Source organism: Gavialis gangeticus, unplaced genomic scaffold, assembly GCF_001723915.1.
Source record: "Gavialis gangeticus isolate Ggan-Ray unplaced genomic scaffold, GavGan_comp1, whole genome shotgun sequence".
Taxonomy (NCBI): domain Eukaryota; kingdom Metazoa; phylum Chordata; order Crocodylia; family Gavialidae; genus Gavialis; species Gavialis gangeticus.
The window spans coordinates 23,068,457-23,095,183 of NW_017729000.1; the positions used below are offsets into that span (position 1 = coordinate 23,068,457).

At 47.5% G+C, this 26,727-nt stretch overlaps 1 protein-coding gene across 4 annotated transcripts in view; it reads right to left on the bottom strand.

Moving 5' to 3' along the window:
- SH3PXD2B (SH3 and PX domains 2B) overlaps window positions 1–26,727 on the bottom strand; it is a 125,995-nt gene that overhangs the window by 57,965 nt on the left and 41,303 nt on the right. For all 4 annotated transcript variants that reach the window (XM_019506418.1, XM_019506417.1, XM_019506416.1 and 1 more), the window contains exon 2: window positions 19,688–19,763. In XM_019506418.1, coding sequence (XP_019361963.1) covers window positions 19,688–19,763 — 76 coding nt within the window. The remainder of the gene's footprint in view (window positions 1–19,687; window positions 19,764–26,727) is intronic.

The following is a 26,727-nucleotide window of genomic DNA, read 5'->3' on the forward strand; positions in this document are numbered from 1 at the left end:
GGGGGGGGGGGCACTCCCGCTGCTGCGCACACTGCACCCTGGGAGGGCATGTGCCTCCCAGATATGCATGGGGTGGGGCAGCTGCTCCTGCAGGCTGAGGCCGGGGCTGTGCCAGGCTCTTCCCAGCGGGGGCTGGGCTGCGCTCAGGGTGGGCGGTAGTGGTGCTAAGAGAGGGTTGCAGGTGGGGGGGGGACTGTAGCCACCCCAAAATTCACCATAGCTTCCCAATCCCCTCTTCCACCACCACCGCTGCTCACAGAGCACAGCGTGACCCAGCCCCCACTGGAAAAAGCCCTGCTCAGCCCTAGCCTGCCTCAATCCAGGGGCACATGCCGCCCCCCGCCATGCCCTCTTGGATGAGCGGTGGAAGCTGCCAGATGGGTGGATGAGTGCTGGACAAGCTGCCAGATGAGCAGCTCCCAGACCAGTGGCATGCACTGGCTGGAGCCACGCCCCCCTTCCTCCCCACACCCCCTGGACGAGCCATAGCTGTCCCACACTGGGCAGCTCTTGCCACAGCCCCAGTCCCACTCCCTCCCTCACCCTGGGGGCCTTAATCTGCCCCCCCATACCCCTTCCCTTCCCCTATCCCCTTCTACCAGCAGGGACCTAGGTTTTCCATTTGCTATGGAAAAACATGGATTTTCTCCCTTTAAGGAGAAAATTACAGGGGACAGTGGGCTCCCATTGCAGGCTGGCACAGTTCCAGCCTGAAAAGAGCTGCTTGGGGCTCGAGGGAGTGTAAGGAGGGTTATCAGATGCAGAGGGCACCACAGGCATGTGCATGCACACACACGCATGTAGCAGCCAGGCAGTGCAGAGAGCAGCTCTCACAGCTCCTTCCAGGTTAAGTCTATCGGGCAGGACAGATCGAGGCCCCCATGGTGAGGGAGGGAGGGAGGGAGTAGGACAGGGCTGGGGTTTGGGGTGCTGCCCATCTGAGGCAGCACATGGGGTCCAGGGCAAGAATGAGAGGTTGCGGGGCCCAGCCCAGGAGTGCAAGGGAACTATGGGCAGTTCATCTTGGGCACGGTGAGGGGACTGGCTCCCTGCCACTGTGCACACTCCCATGGAGGGAGGCATGGGGAGGCACATGTCCCTCAGATTAGTGCATGGGGTGGAGGCAGATGAGGGCTGCCCTCACCCCAAGGCCACCACAGCAGAGCTGGGAAGGGATGCTCGGTGCTACTGTCAGGAGCCCCATGCCAGTTGCCTTGCCATGGCAAAGTGCCCCCTGCCCACCTGGCAGCAGCGGGGGACACAACTACATGCTGCTACTGCTACCAGGTGGGCAAGAGGCACTTCACCTCGCCTTCACTTCACATCCCAGCAGTGGCATCGAGCCACCCAGCCCTGCTCCACTCTGCTATGGAGGCCCCAGGGAGAGGGCAGCAGAGCAGGGACCCCCATGCCCTCAGCAGACAGCCTCAATCCAACTCCTCCTCCCACAGCCCCTGCTCTGGCTGTGCCACCCATGGGGAGAGGGGGAACCAGCCTCTGTGAATTACTCCAGCAGCTGCTGCCTGCTGCAGGAAGCAGCTGGGACTCAGGCACTGCTGTGGAGAGCAGGGGGCTGTGGGCCTTGGTCCCATAGCCCTGGCAGGTGGGGGCCCCAGCTGGCAGGGCTGTGGTGAGTCAGGAGACTGTGGGTAATGAGTGAGGGCGACTAGCAGGGCTAGGAGGTGGCAGGCTGTGGGTTAGGAAGGGCACCTGAATTGCCCAGGGGGATGGGGGCTGTGGGTTGGGAGCGAGAGGCACCAGCATATTAGGGATTGCTTTGTGGTGCTGAGCAAGGGTGTGGGGAGGAGGACAGCCGTAGCTGGATCCGTGTCCTGGTGAGCATAGGAGGCGGGGAGAGTTCTGATTTTCTACGATTAAAAAAACCCCCAAAATAAAATGCCAAAACATGTAGGAATTTAGAATTTATTTTATTATAATGATTTAGACACTGGTAAGCTTCCAAATTGCTTTAAAATTGTAAATATATCAATAACATTGTGTTCAACTGATACATATATATATTAGTGGCATTACATTTTAGTTGCAGAAAAATGGTGGATTTGGGGGGTTTTAATCAGAGAATTTGCAATTTTTAAAACAGAGAAAACCAGAATCTCTGCTCATCAGTTATTACAATGCAATTGTTACCGCCGCATGCTCCTGTAGTACCACCAGTTAGTTAAATCACTGTAACTGGAACCCTAAATGAAAGAGGCCTAAAGTTAAAACAGCTTTGCTACTTTTGTATCATTACAGAAACAGGAAGATATGAGCTGCTACAATGTAATTGTTGTATCAATGTCAAATGATATCCATATAATTGTTACACCTGTCTATATACACACACGGTCCTCTCTCACCCCCATGTAAATCCCTGCTGATACAGCACTTGGTGTGGATATCAGCACTACGCAGATACTTTTATTCACTCCTAGGTCTCCCTCAGCTGTGTACTTCAAGTGGCACAAAGCGTGAGACTCACTGGGTGTGTCTACACGAGATGCGAAAACAGGATAGTTCCCGGCCGGCCCTGGGGGGTGCCCGAAGCTAGCTGGGACCTGCCCCCGAATGGGACAGCTCCCAGCCAGAGCCAGCAGGAAGCCCCACTGGGCACACGGCTTGTCCCCATGTGTGAGGGGCAGAAGAGCTCTGCAGCAGCAGCAGTCTCTTGGCCCTGTGCATGTCAGGACCCCTCTTGATGTGTATGGGGCCAGGAAACAGCTGCTGCTGGAGCCAGAAGAGCTGTGCAGCGCCCACAGCAGCTGAAGTCTGGCAACTGGACTGGCCCCACGCTCCCTGCCAACCCCCCGGGTAGCTCTCCCTAGCTGCTGCAAGGGGGCAGAGCACGGCAGGAGCAACCCTGTACCGGGGCTGCTCTCATTGGCTACGTCCAAACAAGCATGGTCACGCAGTACACGGCGCTGCAAATGCATCTGCGGCACCACATACCAAACATTTATATGTTCTCTGCACTGCAAGGGCGTGCTGCCCATGTGTGTGCTGCTCTGCTTTTCTTTTTCCTCCAGTGGGTTTTTTTGACCCCTGGATATCCAGGAGTAAAAAAAAACCTGCAGGGAAAAAAAATGCAGAGCAGTGCATGCATGGGCAGCACATGCCACTCAAAACTCGAGTCAAGTTGCCCGCAGCCATGCTCCGAATGTCAGAATGGCTGCTCCTGCAGGCCTGGGAGGCCCCCAGGATCCCAGGTAAGGCTGGTGGAGCCAGCCCAGTGCTGGCCGCAGACTCCCTTACCCTACCCAGGGTAACTTGTTGCACACCAAAGCATGCCTGGTACAGACATTCCCCAGGGACAAGCAGCTGCAGAACAAGGTGGCCATCACTAGTTGTCCCCAGGGAACCAAATGTCCACATTCATCTGGATGCGGACCTTGGGAGCAAATCTGCTCCCAAGAGACAGCATGTGTAAATGTGCTCACAGGTAGGCTTACTGCTCAGTATTTTAACTGTGCGTAAGCCTACTTTGAAATTAATAGCATGTGTAGACATACCTCAATATTTTTTAAAAGTCAGTCATTGGGCATCTCAAGGTGCTGACAGACGCTTCTGAAAAATATCACTAAGTACCTTCATGCCTACCTCCTGACCACCCTCCCCCCAACTGACAGGTTTATCCATGAGGCACCTCTTTTGATAATGCTCACATCTCTGCATTTCACATGCAAATCTTAAATATTTGATTCAGAGAGCTTTCCAGGCCCAAGGAACAGGGGGAGACAAGGACATTAATAGGAACAGAAAAAGAAAGACCAAATATTGGTTTGCCTGGATTTTCACTAACCAGTGCTCTCTGGCCTTGGACCAGAAAAAACAACAACAACAACAAACAGATGTGCAGAAGTAAAGAGAAGTGATAAAGAGGAAATTATAGCAGATTTTTTAAAGACATGAGACATAGGAAAAAGTGATCTTTATTCAACAGTCAAGTACACTGGAAGAGTAAAGGGAAAGTTGGGAAGAGAACACACTCCCCTTGGACCATGTTTTTGATATTAGCCTTGTCCATGAACTAATTTACGGTTAACTCCAGGCAACACCTTTTGTCTGACTAGTGGGACTGCTCCCCAAGCATTCCTTCCAGTCTACAAGTCTTCACATCTTACCCCAAGTCCCAGCTCAGTATAGTAAAGTACAGTGGTAGACAGAACCTCGAAGGATGGTTTTTGTCCATGTAGCTCTTAAATGGAAGTGGTCCCTTAGCTCAGTGGTCTCCAAACTTTTTTGATCACGCACCCCTATTAGTAAAAAATGTTTGAGCACGCACCCCCAATATATGTATATTTATATAAATATAAATAGAAGTTCTAATATTTTCTTCCTGCACCCCAATGGATCGACTTGCACACCCCACTTTGGAGACCACTGCCTTAGATTGCAGTTGTTTGGCTTATAGCTTAGATACGGATCTTACAGGGCTTTCCTTCCTGGCTGAGGTTATTTTTCTTCTCCTTTAAAGGAATCTTTCAGCTACTCCACTTCTTTCCTTTCACTCTTGACTCAGGCATTTTCCATTGAAGCCTGTTGTGCCCTAAAAGCTTCAAGTGCCTTTGGTGAGCACAGCTACTCCAGAATTTTAAAGACAAAAAGGCCACCAGGACATACCGATAAACATATATGTACCTTTTTATACAAGAGAAACTTGTTCCCACACTGGACTAAAACTGACACAAATCCCAATTAAAAGTGTCAAGTTCAAGCCTGGGTGATCAAGCTCCTTTAAATCTCAGCTGTTTGCAATAGGAAGCCCATGTGAACAACCTCAGTAATTGCCCCCCAGCTTGGATCGATAACATATGGTTTCCAAAAACTTCCAGCCTCCAAGGGAATCTGAGCTTTCAGTTTCAATGGTGAGATAATCATCAAGCATAAGTCAACTCTCTGCCTGCTTCCATCAAGTTTGGGCAAGTTTTAGTGTTTGTGAGAAATGAGGAACTTGCATTGTGGATGGTGATAGGCATGCTCCCTCCCTCTCTGCCCCACTCTACTGATGCGCTTCAAACCCTGGCCTGCCATCCCATCTGCAAGTGGACAAGGGCTGATGTAAGTGCTTGTTGCTTATTAAAAAGTGGATCAACATCCAGCTTTCAGGGATGTGTTTGGCATGTGAGCCTGGTGTGGTGTCATTATCGCACGTGGTATAAGATGATGTTTAAATTCAGGCTTCTGGTAGGCAACAGAAGCCAAATGATTGTTTGGATTATCTATCTCCACTACTCTTACCTTCTCTCTCCCACACATACCATGGAGAAGTCACTCATTCTTGTCTCTACTTGGGGTCCCCAGCCCCACAGCCACCCCCATGCCAACTGAGATCCACAGGATGGCATGCCAGTCAAGACTTACAATACTACTCCATTACTGGCCAGAGGGGCAAGCATCTCAAGGCACTCCCTGCTAACTACTAGTGCAGTAGGGGACAACCTTTTTGGCAGGCATGCCACAAATGAGTCCTATACTTTCCAAGTGTCCCTCAGCAATTCTTCCTATGCCTGCTCTGCTTTGTAGTTCCTGCCCTATGTTCCCTACCCAACCTTATGCTCTGCTTTGTTAGGGTTACCATATTTCCAGTATCAAAAAAGAGAACACCTGGAAGGGGAATGGGGAAGGAGTATATGATTGTGGGGGTGGGCAGTGATATGCCCATGTCCTGCCTCTGCCCCTCACTCCTAAGCTACAGCCCCTCCCCCAGCCCTGCTGTTGCTGTAACATTACTCTAAATTCATGGACAATATCTGCTTCTTCTGAATAGTCAGGGAAATAAGCTCTAAATCCTGCAACCCTGAAAGCCACCTCCTGTGCAAAACTGTTCCTGAATATACGAGGCTGCATCTGAAAGCCCCATGGGTCTGGAAAGTTTGAAGCAGATTCTATACTTCAAGCCCATCTTTTCCTAAGGCACAAAGTAGTCATCCAGTTTTTAAGTACTTTTCATAAGTACTTAACACTTAGCTGCAAATATGCTCCCAAATGCAATTCAGATGGTCAACTGCCATCTTGATTATCCTGAATGGCTTGAGCATTGTTTCAGTCATGGTTTTCGGCACTGCTTCTCCCTGGTGCCCTATTGTGCAAGTGGGAGCCAAGGCAGCTCTGGTGGAAAACATTTGGCTCTGGAATTCCTTCCCTTTGCAGTCTGCAATGCAAGAACTTGATTCAGTCTGGTCTTTAGTTCTTAAGGAGCACTGTGGAAAGACAGCAGGGGTGGGAGATGCAATAATTACCTGACCCTAGTCATTTGCATTACCTAGGGCAAGTAAATTATCAACAGTTTTCCATTTGCATCAGCCCTCAGGGTAAAGAGAGGCTAAGTATATTTTCTGCATCGATTCTTGTTGCAATGACAATTTTCAAAGAGATAAATGGATCAAAGCAGTCCTGATGTCAATTTTTAGAAATAGCTCTTTCATTTTTAAGTCTTGTCAATCTGATGAGATACAATTGTCAAGGAACACATTTTAAAATGTCTAAAATAAAGAAGCCTCTGGGAGGAATGTTTAAATGTCTAACAAACAGATGCTAGTGAAAAAAATATAGTTCTAGGGAATAAAAGCATCAGAATAAATTAAGAGATTTTAAATTATTCCAGCCACTGAATGCATAAACCACAGGCAAATTCTATTCCCTGCTTATGTTTGCTTTGCTTCAGTTCTAATCCTTCCCAAACAAGAAATTTATCTTCTAATAAAAAGTTGATTTACATGAAAATGCCTAATTAGCTAAAACACAGATCCTACCAAAGCTGCCAAGAAAAGATATAAAACCTTGATTTTCACTGAACATGGGAGAGTTGCAAAGTAATGGCTCCCTGGTTTCCTAAGAGAAGGGGGCACCTGACTGAATCCCTGGGGTGGGAGCTGGAAGACCAGGCCCTGGATATATAACAAACTAGAACTCTTGGTTTCAAAATGATACCTTTTATTAGACCAACTGGAAAATGGCAAGAAAATTGTCCTGGATACACATTACTTAGCCTACATCTAGAGAATGGGAACAACAATGCAGCCTGGTGAAGTACTTAATGAAGGGGTTTGAGCCCCTCCAATGCTGGGCAAATTGAGTAGCCCTCATTGTGTCACACATGACCCATTCATTTTCTTGCCTTAAAAAGATCTAATAAGTGCAGCAGTTACAATGACTCACACCAGGGGCCAACCTCTCTCTCTTCTCTAGCTGCCTGGCTGCCTTCAGGAGTTTGTAAGAGCTCTAACATGGTCTCTGGCTCAGTTCCCTGGCCTCCAGCATTTCTGGGCCATTTCTCTCTCTCCCTTGTGCAGAACATCCTAAATCCCTTCAGGTCCTAGGAAGGAAGCAGGACCGCAGCAGGGCTTGGAGAGTCTCTAAACTCCATCCCCTGAAGCAAACGCAGCTGCAAAGAAGTAGGTGGACAGACTAAAGTAAAATGGGAATTAAGCTTGATGAACACTGGCTAATTGCTTTTCTGGCCCTATTCCAGTAAGCAGAGTCAAGAAGGTAGACACAGGCATACAGATACTGCCAAAAAGCGTATGGTGACCCTGTCAGGTTTGGGATAACATAGTCTAGCTCCAATCAGTAATGCAACACCACAGAATGCAAGAAGTAACAAGTATGCACTACAGGACACTGCCAGAGGACAAGGGAGGGATAGGGATTATGTTTCTGCCACTACAAAAGTTTTAATATTGTCTGGGAGTGTTAACAGTGTGGCTCTGCAGCAGGAGGGGCAAAGAGTGCAGAGAAAGCAAGGAGGGCAATACTAATTACAAAGGCCTCCACAAACCAGATAAGAAGGGATGGAAAAGCTCAGGATTCTCCCTCCTTCTTGCAAACTCAATAGCATTTAATCATCAAGAAAAAAAAAAAATCCCTCTTCTCCAGGCATGGATATGCATCACATTAACACTAGTCTAGTTTACTTCAGTGCATAGAAATGGGACTGGGAGCAGACAGATGACCAGTTACCCCAGAGAAGCTGCCATGGTATATTTTATTTACAGTGCCCTGCCAGAAGGGGGTGAGAGCAAACACTAACATATCTGAATTGAGCTAATGACAACCCAAGGAAAACTGCAGAAATCTGATATCTGTAATGTACACTAGTGTTTTTACTGCTGTGCAGTCTTCTTTCAAGGTAATTTTTAGTCATTTTCTTGTAAGAAACTCCAGCACAGAGCTATACACTACGTTTTCTTTCACACCAGTGTGAACATGTCTGATGTCCAGGCCCTCCCTTGTTCATTAGCATTTTTGGGCCAGAGGGAGGTAGTTAGCCATGCTAGTCTGAAATCAGGGTAGAGTGGCACCTGATGGAGTAGCATTTTACAAAGTAGGATTTTGCCTACGAAAGTGTGTCTCTCTCTGAAACAGTTTGTCCTTCAATCATTGTTAGAGCAGACACTTTAGTTACCGTGCAATCCCAACTCTCACTGTAGTGATGCTTCTACCAACAGGCCTCTGGGTCAGGGAAAAGAATTTATGGAGAAACACAGTGTGGAAGATAATTTTTTGTTCATTTCTTGCTGATCGTGGGTGGGTGCTTCAGCTGGTAAGGTCATCACTGCCACAGGCTATATTTATATAGCATTACATGCTGCTGTTTCTAAAGCCCGTGCTGTCAAGGAATTTAAAAAGGAAATTTATAGCTAACTTTCATATTTATGTTCATATGATTAATTCATGCAATTAAGGTAAATGGCCTCGTAGCTCTCTTACCATTTGCAAAGTAACTGCATTAGCAAGCACAGCAACACGCACACTTTGCACATCTATCTCTGAAAATGTGGGTTGTACTTTTACTCCAAATTTTTATGGGTGCTTAATTCATTTTGAAGAGACAGACAAAGACTCTCTCAGTATAGCAAATAGCTGGTCTTGAGGGCACTCACCCCCTTGCAGGTTTGGTTCTTCAGCAAGCATGAAAGTATCTAAAGGGAAAACTGGGGAACAATCAGGAAGGCCTTTGACACCATCTCCCACCCCATTCTCATTAAAAATCTAGGCGACTGTGGCATTCATGCCTGCACAGTCAGATGGGTCGCAAATTGGCTGAGGGGCCGCACCCAGAGAGTGGTGGCGGACAGGTCATATTCGACCTGGAGGGATGTGGGCAGTGGAGTCCCCCAGGGCTCGGTCCTCAGGCCTGCACTGTTCAATTTCTTTATTAGCAACTTGGACGAGGGGGTGAAAAGCACCCTGTTCAAATTCGCTGACAACACCAAGATTTGGGGCGAGGAGGGCATGCTAGAAGGGAGGGACAGGATACAACTGGACCTGGACAGGTTACAAGGGTGGGTGAATGAGCTTAGGATGGGATTCAATACTGACAAGTGCAGGGTACTTCATTTGGGCAGTAAGAACCAGCAGCATACCTACAGGCTGGGGAACTCCTTTCTTGAAAGCACAGTGGCAGAAAGAGATCTTGGAGTCATTCTAAATTCCAAAATGAACATGGGTCGCCAATGTGAGGATGCCTTCAGTAAGGCTAACTGCACCTTGGCATGCATCTACAGATGCATCTCGAGCAGGTCCAAGGAGGTGATCCTCCCCCTCTATGCGGCACTGGTCAGGCCGCAGTTGGAGTACTGTGTCCAGTTCTGAGAGCCACAGTTCAGGAGAGATGTGGCCAGCATCAAGAGGGTCCAGAGGAGGCCACTTGCATGATCCGGAGACAGCAGGGCAGGCCCTACGAGGGGAGGCTACAGGACCTGAACCTGTTCAGCCTCCACAAGAGAAGGCTGAGGGGGGACCTGGTGGCTATCTATAAACTTACCAGGGGAGACTAGTGGGGAATGGGAAAGACCCTGTTCACCCAAGCACCTCCCAGAGTAACAAGGAAACCGTAAGATGTTTGACAGTAGGTTCAGGCTGGACATCAGGAGGCACTACTTCAGTCAGGGAGGCTAGGATCTGGAACCAACTTCCAAGGGAAGTGGTGCTGGCTCCTACCTGGGGGGTCTAAGAGGAGGCTTGATAATTACCTAGCTGGGGTCACATGAGCCCAGTATTCTCTCCTGTCCAGGGCAGGGGGTCGGACTTGATGATCTCCTTAGGTCCCTTCTGACCCTACATCTATGCATCAGTTATATGGCCAAATTTGGGTGTATATATTTTTTAGTCATTTTTCTATACATCCATGGGGCTATACAAGTGTAGTTATCTCCTAGAGCAGTAGTTCTCAACTGGTGGGCCATGGGAGTGGTGTGGGTGGTCTGCAAAGGAGGACAGAGGGAGGGAATGGCCAAGACAAACTGAAAAACAGTATAATAAAACTTTTTGCTCTTACATGTTTGTCCAGAGGTCTCCTCCCACCTTATACAGGAAAGGTAACAAGCCAGAAGTTTTCACAATACTAACTCTCAGTAAATGATTCCCTCGCCTAGCATCAGTTTAACAGGAAAAGAGCAAAGAAATCTACAGAGTATTTAGGATGGAGTCTGAAGGCATCTGAAGGGCAGCCTATGTAAATCTTTATCCTTCTGCTCTCTCCCCACCTCCACCCAGGCCCTTTCAAATCAAGGCTAAGTACTGTACCTTTTATGCACTCTCTAGCACCCAGCTGCCAAGTGCTGCCATTCCAGCTAGGACTGCTGCCAAAGTTAGCCCTGCTATTTAGAGATTAAAGGGGTTGCTGTCAAAGCAATTGAGGCTTTTACCAACCTGAAGAAAGGATGAATTTAAGAGCAACAAAAGAGCAGAAACAAGGTCTGCTAGCTTCCTGAGCTGATTCAAGTGTTTATTTTTGTTTAAAAAAAAAGACAGTGAATCAACACAAAAAATACACTGAGCTAAAATAGCTCCTTGGGTTTGCATATTCCTCCAAGTGGACACCAGGCATTTATAACCCATGCCAGGAAGGCTAGTCAGTCTTATGAGGGGTCTGAGGCTCTGCTATGCAAAAAATTCACCACAAAGTTAATTATCTGGCCACATCTGTAAGGCTTCAGTGTCCTGTCAGTTTTGCTCAGCAGAGTCACAGCAGAACAGAGGTAGAACTTCAAAAATCAGACAGAAATCCTGGTCTGGTCACCCCGCTAATTCATGCTCTCCCCCTCCTTTATGCTCTGTAGGCCATTTGATATCATCTAAGTAGCTCAGGAGCCTGCTTTGTTTCAGGGGCTCCATTTCCTTTCTTTAACTGCAATGAGCTACTGAAAATAAATGGGAGGGAGCCTATATGGTTGTTTGCCCTGCATGAGTGTGGGAAGACTATAAAATCCCAGCAAAGCACTGTCATGAACTCTGCATCAAAACCAGCTGCAGCTCTCAGGCCTCTCCAGTTCAGTGGACACAGCTCACAACATCTCTTTGAAGCTTTATGCTCCTACCCTACCCACACAGAGCTCTACCGTGCTCCCCATGGGCCAATTGCTAATTAACACTAAAAGGCTCCTCTCCCTCCCATCTCATCTAGTTGAAGATGTCCCACACACCCCTTGCCATCACCATCCACTTCAGATAACAGCCAGAAATCCTAGGTATCAGTGGGTTGGAAAAACCAGGTTACTACATAATCCAAAGCTCTCTGGAGGGTTATGTGCTGGCTTCCATGTCTCTGCAAACCCCATGCAGGTGATGCATGTAGATGCCTCAGCAAATCAGTGGTACTGGAGCACAGAGTGGAGCAGAGGGCAAAGCTCCTGTTGCATCAACCAGCCTCTCTCTTGCCCCCAGGTTATTTATTGTGGTGGCCCCCCTTTACACCCAGGGATGGGGCTGAGAGGTCAGGACTCATGAGCCTTAGAAACAATGTGGGAACTGGCAATGGAGGTGGGAAGGAGAGGGGCAGGATGGTACAGATGGAGTTTGTGTGGGGTCTAAACTAAGTTAGTTGGGGTTGCTGTGGATCATGGTGGAGATGTACTGGCACATCTGGGATGAAGACATACATGCAAGAGGATCAGAACCAGCCTCCAGTGAACACAGTCACAGCATATGTTCATCCACAATCTTTCCTACCCTCCCAGAGGACATAATTCAGAAAACCCCATAGCCACTTCCTTAGGGCTGGAGCCAAGGCAGCGAATGGAGGAGTCAAAAGCAGCAGACAAGCAGCTCTTCTGTTAGTAATTATATAGCAACTTTCAAAGTTGCTGTCAGACAGGACTGCTAAGTCATTTAACACTGGCTGCCTGGACTTGGTGCCTATGTAAAGACACACATGCACAAGCCTCCAGGACAAGGAGATTGCAGGGTAAGAAAAGAAGTGAGCACAGGTGGGGTGAGGCACCTCATGGGTGACTGCAGCACAACTCTCACCCTCCAGCAGGCTGCAAAGCCAGTCTCCATCACTCACTCATTAAACTGACAAATAAACACCTTCCTATGTTCTCTCCTGCTTCCTCCCCAACATGGAAGAAGATCCCCACAAATATCCACAAAGCCAGCTCATCTTTCTGCTTCAAACTCTTCCCTGAAGCTTTCCTTTGCTGCTATCTCTACATAAAACCTTAGCAGCCAGGCTGCTGGTGTGTGGCACTGTCTAGCCTGCTGACCCATGCTGTCTCAGTTCCCTTGCCTCCCATGTCCTAGCTGAAATAAGCTCTTTGGGACAGAGATGGTCTTTTTCTCCTGTGTTTAGACAGTGCCCAGCACACAGGAGTCCACAACTCATAGGTGTTACAATAATACAAACAGCAATGCTGCATTCCCAGGATGCTGAGATCTGTGCATGCAACAAGAACAAAAAGAAGGCACTTTATTTACTTCTACTGCAGGATGTGTGCCACATCTACTCTACAGCATCAGGAGTTGCAACCACAGGAGAAGACCCTGCCAGGGAGCCACTGATATCAATTTCCCTGGCACTGACACTGCCAAAGCACCCTCATCATTGCAGATCGGTACCCAGGTTGTTCAGATATACTTTACCCTGGAAAACTACAGAAACTACAACATCTGAATCCCCATCCCCATTTCCCTGCTTTCACTGGCCTTTGGGTTGCAACTACTGAGGCAATGCCCTTCAAAGTGCCTTGATCGTTTTTGATTCACTGATGTATGCAAAGCAAATAGCCCCTGCCCCAGGAGTTCTCAGCCTAAACCAGCACTGGGGAGGAGAGAGTAGAAGTAGAGAGAGTTACAGAAGCATATCAATCTGGGAAATGACTGAGGCTCCTCTGAAGACAAAGGCTGTTACTGGATCCTGAGTGAGGTGGAGGGGCAGAGGAATCAACTTTGCAATTCATTTAGGATCACAGCCACTAAAGAAGCCAGATATTTCAGGACTGGAAAAATGTCTGTGCCTCTCGCTTTACCCCAAAGGACTCCATCCTTCCTCGGAAAGAATTCGTTTCTCTGCACCTTTCAAGTCACATCCAGATTTTCTCTGGCACAAGCTCGATTCACTTTAAAAAAAAATACGCACAGAGGCAGCCTCAAGAAGAGGAAGTTTGCTCCGTGCTCCATGCTGCGATGGGTAGGCATGTGGAAGAGCTTGCTTTTCCTTTAACCTCTGTCAGAGTCCTGGGTTTAGCAGCCGATTGGCAAATTTCTGAACAGAGGGTACGTCCTAGCACCACAGTCAAGGGAAAGGGCTCTCTACACTTCTATGAACTAGACATTAGGGCTGGAAGGGACCTTGGAAGATCATTGAGCTCAGCCCCCTGCCCCAGGGCCAGGAAGTCAGCTGGGGTCAAACGATCCCAGCAAGATAGATGTCCAAATGTCTCTTAAAGGAATCCAGAGTAGGTGCCTGCTCCACCCCTGGAGGCAGTCTGTTCCAGGCCTTGGGGGCCTGGACAGTAAACAAGCTTTTCCTTATGTCCAGCCTGAAACGGTCTTGAAGGAGTTTGCAATGTTGGACCTTATTGTCCCTTGGGGTGCTCTGGTGAACAGTCAATACCTACCAGTACCATACCCATGCGATGTTATATGTATGGGCCCTGGGACCTAATGAGATAAGAGCACTCTCAGGGTCTCAGAGAGGCTCAGAATAGGCCAGCTTCACTTCCCCAATACTGCCCCGACTGCTTGCTTCCCAAACCTGTAAAAGCTGAGAAAAAGAGTACAGTGCCCTAATAGGCCCTCTGAGACAAGGGAGTTCTGCACTGTGAACCTCAACCAGAAGGACAGATTGGGAAAAATAAAGCCTCAGGAGGAAAGGGGACTAGCACTTAACACCAACCATCTATGGCACTTGAGGAAGAGGATCCCCCTAAACTGGCCTGTACCAAGATGGTGAAACATTAAAATGCATGTCAAGTCAGCCTGATGACCAAGTGCAAACAGCATTTCACTTCAGTGCAGGAAAGCCAGCTTAGAGGCAAACCCCAGCGATTCCTGGGGACTGAAGAGGGGTTCACTGTGGCACACTGCCTCTGCCACTCCAGGACAGCAACAGCAGTGCTTCCTTCCACGCTGCAAGAAAAGAGACTGCTCCAGAGCTGAAGGGAGAGAGGACACAGAGCAGGAAGGAATGACTCTCTCTCATCTCAGTCAAAAGGACTGAGCAATTGGTATTAAAGCTCAGAAACAGACCTGCATGGAGAGAAATTTTACAACCAAACCACCCTAAACAGCACCCTCCCCACAACCCCTACAACTTTGTGCACAATAAAGCAACAAAATGCTTATGGGAATGCCCTTAAGGCAGTGAAAGCTGGGTCTGAGAGGCCCAAAAGAGCAGTGACTAGTGACAAGCACAGGACTGGAAACTAGGAAGTCCATTTCATCACAAACTCTCTCATGGATACTCTGCAGCCTGAGAAAAATCACTTGGGCATGTCTAGGAAAGGGGGAAGATGGTATTCACTGATGCAACTCCCAGGGGCTCTTGTTGGGAGCAGTTTTGTAGATTTTTATCCTTTGCACTAACTAAGTGCAAGGATCATTATAAAGCTGGATCAGACTAGGTGGGTGGGAAGGAGGTAGAAAGGGGGACTACACTCTGCTTTTTACATCTTTCCCATTAAATCCTCTTCTTCCTTTGGAGTTTGCTGTTGTCTGTAGCTTGATCTTCCTGAAAAGCAATTTTACAGCCAAAGCTAGCTCTGCCTCAGGCAACCCCTCCTTGCAGAGGTTCACATTTCCAGAGAAGCAGACTGGCTGCAATAGGCACTGGGCCATTTGAACTGTATGAAGTTTGGAAGGCTCCACTTTCCTTATAAAAGCTGTTTCCTGAAAGATCTGGCACGTCCTTTGCACAACTGGCCCAACTGAGCTCATTTATTTTCTTAGTTCATTCTTTCCTGGGGTCTCCATCTCATCATCCCCCAGCCAGTGAATGTATAACCCATCATGTATTAACTCCTCTATGCAGAACCTGGGTCTGTGTGCGCACCCTGCACAGCACAGAACGGATGCATAACCACTACCCACAAGCGTTCTTGGGAGACCCTGCTCCTCAGCAGGAGGCTGGCAGCCCTCCCATACCTCAGCAAACCCCCAACACAGCCACACTCAAACTGTGGGTCATGACCCCAGATGGGGTCTCGACATCAGCAGATGGGGCCATAGGGGTGGGAGGCCATGCTAAGGAAAAGTTTGGGAAGCACTGCCCCCACTCTGAGTTCTGTACAGCCAGTGTTACTCCCTTCCTCCAGCTATAAAAGGCCATGTTAATAATGACAACATTTGGGGAGCTGGGTCTGGGGGGTGTCAGGGAGTGAAGTGGGAGGGCACCCTCCAACTTGCTGAGTGCATGAAGCCGATACAGGGCTGCGACTGGCTCAAGACCAAAACAAGGAATCCAACTCCACAGCAGCAAAAGGAAGATCCTAGATCAGCCGCACTACCTGAATGCTATCAAACTTGAGGCAGGTCAAATTTGACAGATCTTTTATTATTATAGCACCCAGGAGATGCTACATTTAAGTACAGTGGGAGAAAAGAGAGGAATTTCTTCTCCAGAGACTTCCCTCCCTATCCCTGTTGCTCTAATACCTTCCTCTCGAGAGCTCTGTTGCCGTCCCATTCGTTTTGCTGGGCAGGTGAGGAGGATCACTTCCACTTCAGAGGCATTCTCTGGCAAGACCCAAGACCCAGGTTAAGTCTGACATTCCAGAGTCTCCTTTACCAACTTCCACAAAAAAGTCAAATCCAACCAGGAAAATAAAAGTTACATTCACACACAGAGAACGAACAAAACTCCTTTGGGTTAGATGCTGTAAAATAAGGGATAACAACTAGGACCACTTGCCCCTCCAGGAAAATATTGTGACAGACAATCCCAGATGGCATCTTTTTGGTTCCTGATGGTGACCCCAAGTTCAAAAGAATTAGGGGTTTGTTAAAAATGCTAAAGGCAGCAGGATGTATAGGAGAGCAGGAGATATTTTTCAGGACTTCAGAGGCCACAATGTCTAACGTTACCACAGAAGGCTTCCCAGAAAGCAGCATATTTCAAATCAGACCACTGGAGCCAAATCTCCACTTGGTAATGAAATTCAGATGCTAAAGTGTTTCTCAGAAGGCAGGGTGGGGGGAGCAAGCTACAGAAGCCATAAAGGCTGAACCAAGTGAAAAACCCAGCAAGCCTACAACTCTCCATATACTGGATCCACAAGTTGCAAGTTTCTGGCAGAGGGACACAAACTGGGTTCGTCTTGCCTTTGACCCAATGATGCATCTTGATGGAAACAGCACAAATCTGCAGTTTTACAATAAGTAAAAACAACATCTGTTGCCATCCCAAGCTGAGGCGGCGAAGTCTTGAGCCAGAAAGAATACAGCATAATTCCTGCACCCTACAGCATAATATTACCCATCACTGCAGAGGCTTTTCTACAGCCAAACTGGGTCCTCTCAGGATGAGACCCTGCCAATGAGCCATCCCACCAGGTGACCAGCATCAGAAGCCAGCTCATAAGAAAGCAAGCCGCTGTGTTCTTTCTTCATGTGCCAAACCTGGCAAAAGGAGCAGAGAAGGCACAGACCTCAGAATGCGTCACAAGGACTTCTCTCAAGCGAGTGATTTTAATTTAGAAGCAATTCTGAAGACGACCCACACAGCTAGTCAGATGTAAGCTCAATATGCCTAGCAAGCTGGCTCCTGCCCAGTCTTGGAACATAGTCTCAGATAAGACATTTGCACCAAAACCACCTATTGCTCTGTGCTAATGTACAAAAGTAGGAAAAGACAGAGCCAAGGATGTCAACAACTCTCCTCTTTATTACTCCTAGAGCCGTTTCAGGCTCATCCAGAAGTAAAATGTCAAGGTAAGTCTCGGACAGTATGAACTGCACATGACCATGCAGAAAGGTGGTAAAGATAAAAATAAGCCCAGGACCAAAACATGCAGCTCAAAGCAGAACCAGAATCAAGGCCCACTTCTAGACTACTACTTACCTCCTCCCCTGCTCCCTAGTTTTAGCTACCAATCCAAGGCTATGGAAGAGGAAGAGTACAGCATCCAAAAAATATGGTTTCTTCTAGGTATTCTGAAAGCACCTATGACCATGATTTGGTTCTTAAATATATTATAATCCTGATCCTAAAAACTCACATTAGTCTTGTGACCTTCTGGAACTATCCATTTCAGTGGTGCTCAACTTATGGCTCATGGGTCAGATCTGGTCCCTGAAGTGAATGGATGTGACCCATAGCATAAGGGATCAATAGTAAGAAGCCTGGATTGGCATGCATCCCCTTTCCTGCCCTGCCCCATGTGGCCAACTCCCTTCGCAGCTGCAGGTAAATTCTCTTCCCCTACCCCTGACATAGATAGCCACTCCCCTACCAGAGAGAAGTGGGGGCCCACAGTACAGCTGGGTCATAAGCACCCAGCCTGCCACTCTAAAAGCTTGAGGTCCACTGACCTAGCCCATTCTCTAGCTACTACCATGAGATCCCTTCACAGCAGAGTAGGGCCGCAAACTGAGGGCCTGAATCCAAGCACCCCCAGGTCTGGGAAGAGTCCAGAATCCAAATCCAGAAACTGCAGCTCAGGCTCTTGACTCTGAAATCTGCTTCCCCCACTCCATCTGGATTTTTACACCTTTTGGACATATCGCAAGGCCGATCAGCTTTGAGGAATGATGGGGATACAGAACTAATAATAATAAGAGCTCTTGTAACTAGAGAACAACATTTTTTTTTTCTTGACAGGCAGTTTTCCAGGCTTTCTGACCATTTCTGGAGACTGTGTCTTTTAACCTCCTACAAAGGGGAACAGTAAATAGGATGGGGATCTGCCAGCATCATTTCTAAGTAGTCAGTCAGCTAATTCACGTGCACCCCACATCTTATGGAGAAATGTGCTGGTTGCTGCCCTGTGGTTCCCCCCCTCCATTCCACCCTTACGGCATGAAATCTGGGTTTCACCTCCCCAGGGCTCCAATTTAACAATCAAAACCCCAGCGGCAAATCATTTAAGGGCAAGTACTGAAATTCAAATGAGCAGAAATGAAATCAACTGGCAAGTCAGAGAAATGCAGAGCTCAAGACAGCCCTTCTGGAGCTGAACGGCTGCCTTCCAAAAATAGCAGTGTTTTGGTGGGAACGAATAGGGATTCTTCACAAGCAGAGTGGCCAAACTGTAATTCCTATTTTTTCCAAGTTGTGCCTTCTGCCAGTTTGGCTTCTACCTTTTTTTTGTTCCCTGCTTTGGAGCTGGCAGAAAAGCTGCACAGCAATGGCTTTTCCTCTACATTAATGTCAGGCTTGCTCTGTTTTTTGCTGATGCTACAAATCAGCAAGAGACATCAAACCAGAAATACCCCCACGGGAAACCCAGACAGCATCTTACTGACAAAAGGACCCTGGCCCACAGAGGGGAAGAAAATGGATTCTTCATGCCACACGGAGGAAAGAAGATGCCACTAAGTACCTTTGTGTTTCCAGTTGAGCCAGAACGCAGAACACAGCACAACGGGCCACACTAAGTGCATCTGCCACATTTGCTGGAAGTGGTTACAGTACCACCACATTTCTAAATATACCCCCTTTTCCTTATGCTGTTGGAAAAGATTGTGCGGTCAAAATCCTTTAGCAGTGGACATGTGAAAGACTCTGAGTCCCTTCTATCAGGGCATTCTCATCTCAGAAGGCATTTATATTTTCAAAAGCAGCAGGAACGGGGCAGCCACAAACCACAAGCACCCATTAGGTTCAAAATGGGTAATATGTTGCCTGGGGCAAATGAATGCTCATTTGCTTAGCTGCACAGTGAATACATAGAGCACTTTAGGTAACCCAACTGGAAACAAAGGCCTAGGAGAAAGTCACAGCTGTTGATTAGTTTTGCTTTAATGTTGCTCATTAGGTTGCTATTAAGTTCTCTTCAGACTTGAACTGGAATTCCACCTGAGGAAAAACAAAGATCAGTCCCTGGGAATCCTCCACCCTAGCTAGGCCTGGGCTAAACTGCTGTAGCTATGTTGAAATCCACTCGTCCATTATAGGGATAGCAGAGATGATAGGAGTACGCTTGCCTGTCTGAAGTAAAAATCTAGGTGTTTTCTAGAGACAGTGGCTATGACTTAAGAGTTCAGGATGGACAACAACCAATGATGAAACACTGCAGAAGTTTGGGGCTATAACCGCTGATTGTTGGCTGCATCTATCACCCTGAGGGGTTTAAATGGTCTGTGTGGATGGTACTGAAAATACTGTGTATAGATTTTAATGGGAAGTGCTCATACACTGTATGTATGTGTGCATGCGTGGCAGGGATTTGTGCATGCCTAAGCTGGTAGCTTCTGATACTGTTATGCCATGATCAGCATTTGTCTTCCAAGTCCAATAGACTCCTACCTGGCAGAAAAGGGATGATTCTCTGTTTGGGATCCTTCTGCCCTCCTTCCATCGGGAATTTGTCCAGCATTTGCATCTAAAAAAGGGAACACAAGATAGGAGATTATATATATATATTTATTAAAGACAACAAGACAATTCCTCAATGAGAGGAAAGACTGAACGGAAGTCAGGACTCCATGTCAATAGAAGCTAGCTTTGGACACTTGCAAACAACTTCATTACATGGCAGTGCGGGCCCTCACAACAAGAGAAGAGGAACCCTCAAGTGGTTGGCTGCTAATCCAAAGGATTCCATAAAACACCGATGTTAAGATGAACTGGGGACCAACCTTTTTGGCAGGCATGTCACAAATTAGCCTCATAGCCTCCCTGGGTACCACTCTGATCGCCTTCTCCTGCCTGATCCTGCTGCTCTGCTTGATGCTCCCAGTTCGATCTGCTGCAGTGCTGCCTGCCTCCTCCCTGATCTGCTGCATGACACATGCACAGGCTGGCCATGCCACTTGTGGCATATGCCACAGGATGCCCACCACCAGCCTAGACAGCTGGGAAAGACCATTTCATAAATCCAATTAACTTCTCCCAATTTAGGTTGCTCATTCACCATTTGCATTCAGCTTAATGAGGACAGCAAACTTCACTTGCATTGCTATAACCAACAGCCTTTATCCTAAAGGACTTCAGTAGCCTACAAACAAACACTCAATTGCAAATACCCATATTGGGATCTGTATTACAGAAAAAGGTCCCTTGTGAATATTAACTTGTGTGAATCGCTATGAGATTACTGTAATCAGAGAGGGCACTGGTCATGACAACAAGGCAGAGGAGGACAGAAAGCTTAAGATTCCAGCTCATTCTAAGGATGCTGCACCCTAAGCAGGATGCTCCTTATCACAATAGCATGAAAAACACCCCTAGATCTCACTGAAGATGGTGGGGGTGGGAATGAGAGTGGAAGGACTTGGTTTCTCATGGCAGACTCCTGCTTCCTTAAAAGACTGGGCAGAGTCAAGGAGACTATGGATCCCATTCTTCAGTGCTGAAGGTCACATATATATAAAGCAAACTTATTGTGTGAGGTCGAAGTGTCCTGATACACGCCAGTGTGCTCTGTAAAAATTGCCTCCTAAACTGGAAGCAGTGGAGCCATGTCTCCATGGTGCTTTCCAAGCAAGCTGATTAGCTTGCAGGGGGGTTGTCTAAGGCTAACCAGCATGCCCACAGTGTTGCACGGTTATGGCTGCACTGACTCCAGTTGAATGAGGCAGCCCATGCAGAACTGTCAGTGCACATCACTACCTGGCGTAGTAAGCTTTCCAAGTGGATGTGGCTCAACTCTCCTCATGCTGTGTGCGCGCTTAGGGCCCTTTATAACTTGGGGCTGTGGATTTCATTGTACAAACACAGCGCTTAAGAGTTCAGCGTTGAGTACCGATCTTAAGCTCCTTTTATGGATCAGGCTCCTCTGCATCCCAGTGCCCAAAGCACAGGAACAGTGCTTACTACACATGACTGTCAAGATAGATCAAAGATTCCAAGGTCTCAAATTATAGGAATGTGAAGGGCACAGAATTAGCTAAGACAGAGAGATTTCTGTCTGATTTCTGCACCACTCAACATTATGTTTGTGTAGACCCTATAAGGAAAAAAAAAAAAAAAAAAATCAAAAGTCTATCACAAACCTTGATCACCATCGAGCTAATATGCTCAAAAGGACAACAGTTCCTGTAGCTCATGGCACACAGGAGAGTGTTGTGGCTAGCAACACAGCCAGCTGCCTTTGCCATCCCAGCCCAATCCAGTCCATTGGGTGGCGGGGGGGGAAGCAGCCTTTGGTAGGATACTGGAGTAAAGCTCCTAACTCACTATTTCTCAAGCAACAGCAAGACATATTAAGAGCTCTACCACTTCACCCTTTGGGCCAACAGAAGGGCCTATGCTTAATTGCATGGAACTTGGTTGCATTTTACAATAGCTCGTTTACCCTGCTGGGTTTGCTAGAGCAGCAATTTATAAGCACTTTTGCCAACCTGAGCAGGCACTACCCAAGAAAGATGACACGCAAAAAAGGAAGGCAAACAACAAAATACAGTGGTGCTTTTTTCAAGCTCTGAGGAAAAACACTCCCCTCCCCCGTGCAGGTAAAGGCACAACTGGATCTAATACTTAATCCACACAATGGTGTCTCCTACCATGCCACGTATACATGGCAGGAGGCACAACTGGGGGATTGCACATTAGATCCAATCATACCCTTTGCTGGTGTAAGGGGAGCTCAATCTTGAACTCCTCCTCCGCTGGCAAGAAGCAGGCTCCCAGGTGTGGGGGCCCCACGTAGCCAGGACCAAAAGTCCCCACAACTGATAGGCTCCGACGGGCTGCATGCGATCAAGAGCCCCCACACTCAGGAGCCCCATCAGGTGCAGGACTCTTGGTCCCAGCTGGGACCGAAAGCCCCATGTGGGACCAAGGGGATCATGTCAGCCCCAGGACTCGGGGGTTTCATGTTGGGCATAGGGCACCACTGTGGCTGGGAGCCCTGTTAGCTGACAGGGCTCCCAGCCAAAGAACAGACCCCGCTACATGTGCAAATTAAAGCTCAGTAGCACCCAGCTATAAAGTTAATACACATTTTTGAGGCCTAACTTTATAGCTGGTTGGAGCTTTTTATCATGGAATAGATGCTTTGCATGTGTAGCTGGTCTTAAGGTAATTTTGCAATTAACCAGTTAATTGTGCAATACCTGTAATGTGTAGAGGTGGCCACACACACACACACACACACACACACACACACACACACACAGTTTAGTTTGAGCAAGGACAAGAAAGAAAAAAGCATGGAGAGGCAGTTTTAGGACTAAAAAAATTAAGGTGAATCCAAAACCGAACCATTTAAAAAAGTGCTTAAATGCTCCTTTTAAAAGATGGCCGGTTATCTCAAACACAGGAATGTGTTAAAGTGGGAAAAAAATACGATTTTAGGATTTGATTTTAATGAGTTAGCAACATAGAAAATGAATCTAGACTCAGCAATAACCGGAGATTGCTTTGACGTTACCAGAAGCCACAAAATGAGCATGGCGGAGAGTGGAATCATTTCCGCAGTACAGAGTGACCACAAGGCTGTCACTGCGAGTACCATTTCAGTGAAGTTATTGGGCATGTAACACTCTCCTCTTGGTTTCTTCCTTTCAGGAAAATAAAGGATTATACAACATCGCCACTAGCCAACATTACAGACTCCTCTTGTCACCATCTATCCAGAAAGAAACTAAACGAGTCTAAATTTTATTATTCCTGTTGGCAAAGGCTATTGAGTTTATGCCTGACTCAGGATACACAGTACAAATCAAGTCACCAATACAGCACACATGAATACAGTTAAGTAACACAATAATTGACTCAAGGTTTTTTCTTTTCTTTCTTCAAGAGGGCTTATTGCTCCTAAAACTAAGAGACACCAACAGTACCAGAGCCAGGAATACTGCCTTTGTGCAAGTGCCTTTGTGCAACCTCTCTCTCTCACCCATCCTGGACAACGAGCTTCCAGTGTCCTCTTGTCTTCTTATCCTGAGAATCCAAAAAACACAACACAACTAGGGACCCCAGTTTTGCATTGCAGCTTCCCCTGTTGCATGGGAGGGGTGGGGATTTTCTGCTGTGGATATCATCAGATCAGTCTGGCAACCACCTCCAAGTCCCTAGATGATCTCTGGAGAGCACAGATGCTTTCCACAGCAGTATCTGCTCAGGACAGCAAGAGCATATGATCATCGCAGACTAGTACCGGAAGAGTTGAATGGCCAAAAAGTGGCAGAGTGTCTCTCAACCACAATATCACCTGCTGCTGCAGAGCTGGGGTGAGAAGCAGCTGGTAGTTTGCTTGCCTGCATTATGGTGAGAGCTGCAAGTCTTCAAGACTGATGAGCACTAACATGTCTGCTGCACAGAAATGGAAAAGCATAAAAACACCCTGAAAGGAGGGGCAAGGCCCCAAAAACATTAAAGAATGGAAGGGCAGGGACAGGAGAAAGTCAGGAGGGAAGGTCACATGGAGTCGCATCCAGTCCAGCTGCCACATCACACAATTTGGGAGAAGGCAGAGGCAAATACCAATTCAGCAGTTTATAAGACATAAGCCTGTGGCTGAAGAAAAGCTAACAACTCCTTCCAAGGAAAACAATCCCAGAGCAAGCTCTGACCACGGCAGGTGGTTTGTGTTAGCAGATACGAGAGTGCATGTTTGCAGAGATCCAAAGTCTCAGTCATAGGCCGACAGACCTTCCCGTATGACACAAAATGCTCTGGCTCTGCAGCAAGAAGGAGGATTCAGCAGGGGTGGGAGGAATAAACTGCACAGATGACAGCTGCCATTACACTCCAGGAGGAATCCATCTGGTTGGTAAGGAGGGCACCTTTTGAAGTTTACTCCTTAAATTTATTTGGCCCAATTATTGCCTAGTGCTGCATTATGACTCTGGGTTTCGCTCTGAGTACCTAGGGCTAAGCTCTATTGTTCCAGGCCAAGAGTAATAGTTCTAGAGATAGCACACCCTAGCCTGAGAAGGAACCAGGGATAGGGTGCAGATCTCTCTCACCTGTGAAAGCCCATAAGTAAAGCATATGAGAAGAGACACTCCCAAACCCGACACATCTTTAGTCCCAAGCAGCCAGAAGGCAAGGCTGACCATGAAGCACCTTCATCCAAGTTCTCAATGGAAAAGCAGGTTTTCTTTAGTAAGAAAGGAACTTTGGACTGAACAGTTTCAACCTGGGAAGAGACTCTTGCAAGACTGTATCAGCAGCACACATTTCTATCCAAGTTATGCAAAGGAAGTAGTAACATCACATTCCTGGGGCAGGTGAGTGCCCAGCCATCCAAGATGCAGGGGAGCAGGAGCAGAACCTGACAGGAGGCAGACAGATGCATGCCAAGACCCTTTCTGAATGCAGCCATCCATCCCAACCCCAGGACAGGACAAGGAAGCCAGGAGATGACCTCCCTCTCAGCAATGTGCTCAGCCAGCCCAAGAAGAAAGAGCAACACTAGGAGTGATTTACATTGCCATTATTTAGTAGCATTTGACAGTAGAATGTTTTAAAATTAAAGCAGGTGCAATATCAAGCATCTGTATTTTGTCACTGTATTATGTGGGACCTATAAAAAACATTGCACCTCCCTTTTGAGTACAGTGAAAATATTGCAAATATTTCATGAAAGTGGCAGAGCTTGCCATTCTGACCTTTATGGGGAAGGCTGGTGAAAACTGGAGGATAAAACCTCACCTCACCTCCTCTAAAAAAAAAAACCAAAAAACAAAAAAACACAAACAGCCAATGCATCCACCCCCCAAAGCTGGGAGCAAATAGCAAATCATAGATTTCAGAGACAAATCCTTCCAGTGTGGCCTGGACCTCAGTGTGGTGTGGTCTGATCACCCTGCCAGGCAAGTCTCTATCAGAGCCACTCACAGAGCACTACTTTTGAGCACTGACTAGGTGGTTTTATAGGCGATGGGAGAACAAAAATCTTTGCCCCACATACCTGTTGGCCCAGGGACAAGCACTCCCACCATTGTTCACGTGTCTTGGGTTCAGAAGCCAATGTCTCTTGGTCAATTTGCTGGTCAGCAGTGCCTAGGCTGTTACTCTTGGCCATGAGGGAGACCTTTACCCCAGTCCCAGTCTCTCTTGTGCCAGGTCAGAAATGTTGGAGAATGCTACATGTGGCTATGGAGGAGACCGATCAAAAAATCACCAGCGATGGTCTTGACCCTCCTCAGGGCTATGAAAGGGAATCTTCCATCTCCCAAGGGACAAAACATCCCACTATGCACGGGCACAGTGCTAAGGCCAGCCATCAGAGTCGATCCGTGAGCCATGGTCACAGGAGGTGGAGGGGAGGGCTGTGGGGTATTTTCCATCAGCAAATTAACTTGTGCCAGGAGACTGATGTTCAGAATAAGTTACATTCCTTCTCTATTGGTCTAACACAACAGAGGCCCAAGCAGTGGCCCTTTGTAGCAGCTGATGCAATACATGCCTGTGCCAGAGACTCATTAATTATCCATACTTAGAGGGGTCAACTTTTGACACCAGTCAAAAACTCAACAAAAGGCTTTACAGTCGGGTGCAGTGGAAGCACAGGAACCCCTTTGTGCACATATCAGGCCGCCCTCCAAAGGGAAGGGGGAGCAAGAAGCATCTCAGTGGTGAAAAGATGGACTTAAGCCAAACCTGTTCTTATCCCCAACCCTAAAATTCACTGCTCAGGCTTAGATTCTCTTAGATACCTAGAGCATGCAAACACTGGGTAACTGGGGGTTGGGGGTAAGTGGACAACAGCAATCCCATTGATCAGAAATAGTTCATATTGGTTTCAGATCTTACAATATGTCAAAGACTAGCTAAGGAAGAACAGTCTCCCTGGCTGCCCCCAGAACCTTGAGTGTTCCCCACTTGTACAGGGATGGGCAATACAAGTCTCACTTTAACCATAAAGTTCAAGATATGAGCCAAGAGTGTGTTCTTGTGGCAAAAAAGGCCAATAGCATGCTGGGTTGTGTTAACAGAAGTGTCACTTGCAAATCAAGGAAAGTGATTTTTCTGCTCTATTCAGCACCGGTGAGGCCTTCCATGGGATAATATACAGTACTCCAAGAAGGATGTGGACAGATTGGAAATGATTTTATAGACTTGGGTAGCGTGACAAAGCCAGGGTTATTTAGTCTGGAGAAGAGAAGACTGATGGAGGATTTAATAACAATCTTCAGATACCTGAAGGATGATTATAAAGAAGATGGAAATTAGCTTTTCTTTGTGGCTGTAGGGGACAGGTCTAGGAGCCACAGCTCCCACTGCTGTGCACACCCTGGGTGGACATGGGGGGGCATGTGTCCCGAGATATGCATGGGGTGCAGGCAGGGTGTGTGGCAGCTGGAGGCTGGAGCTGGGGATTTGGGGGTGGGGGGGAAGTATTGGGCCAGGGCTGCACTTGGGGGTGAGCAGTGGCAGCAGCACTGAGGGGAGGC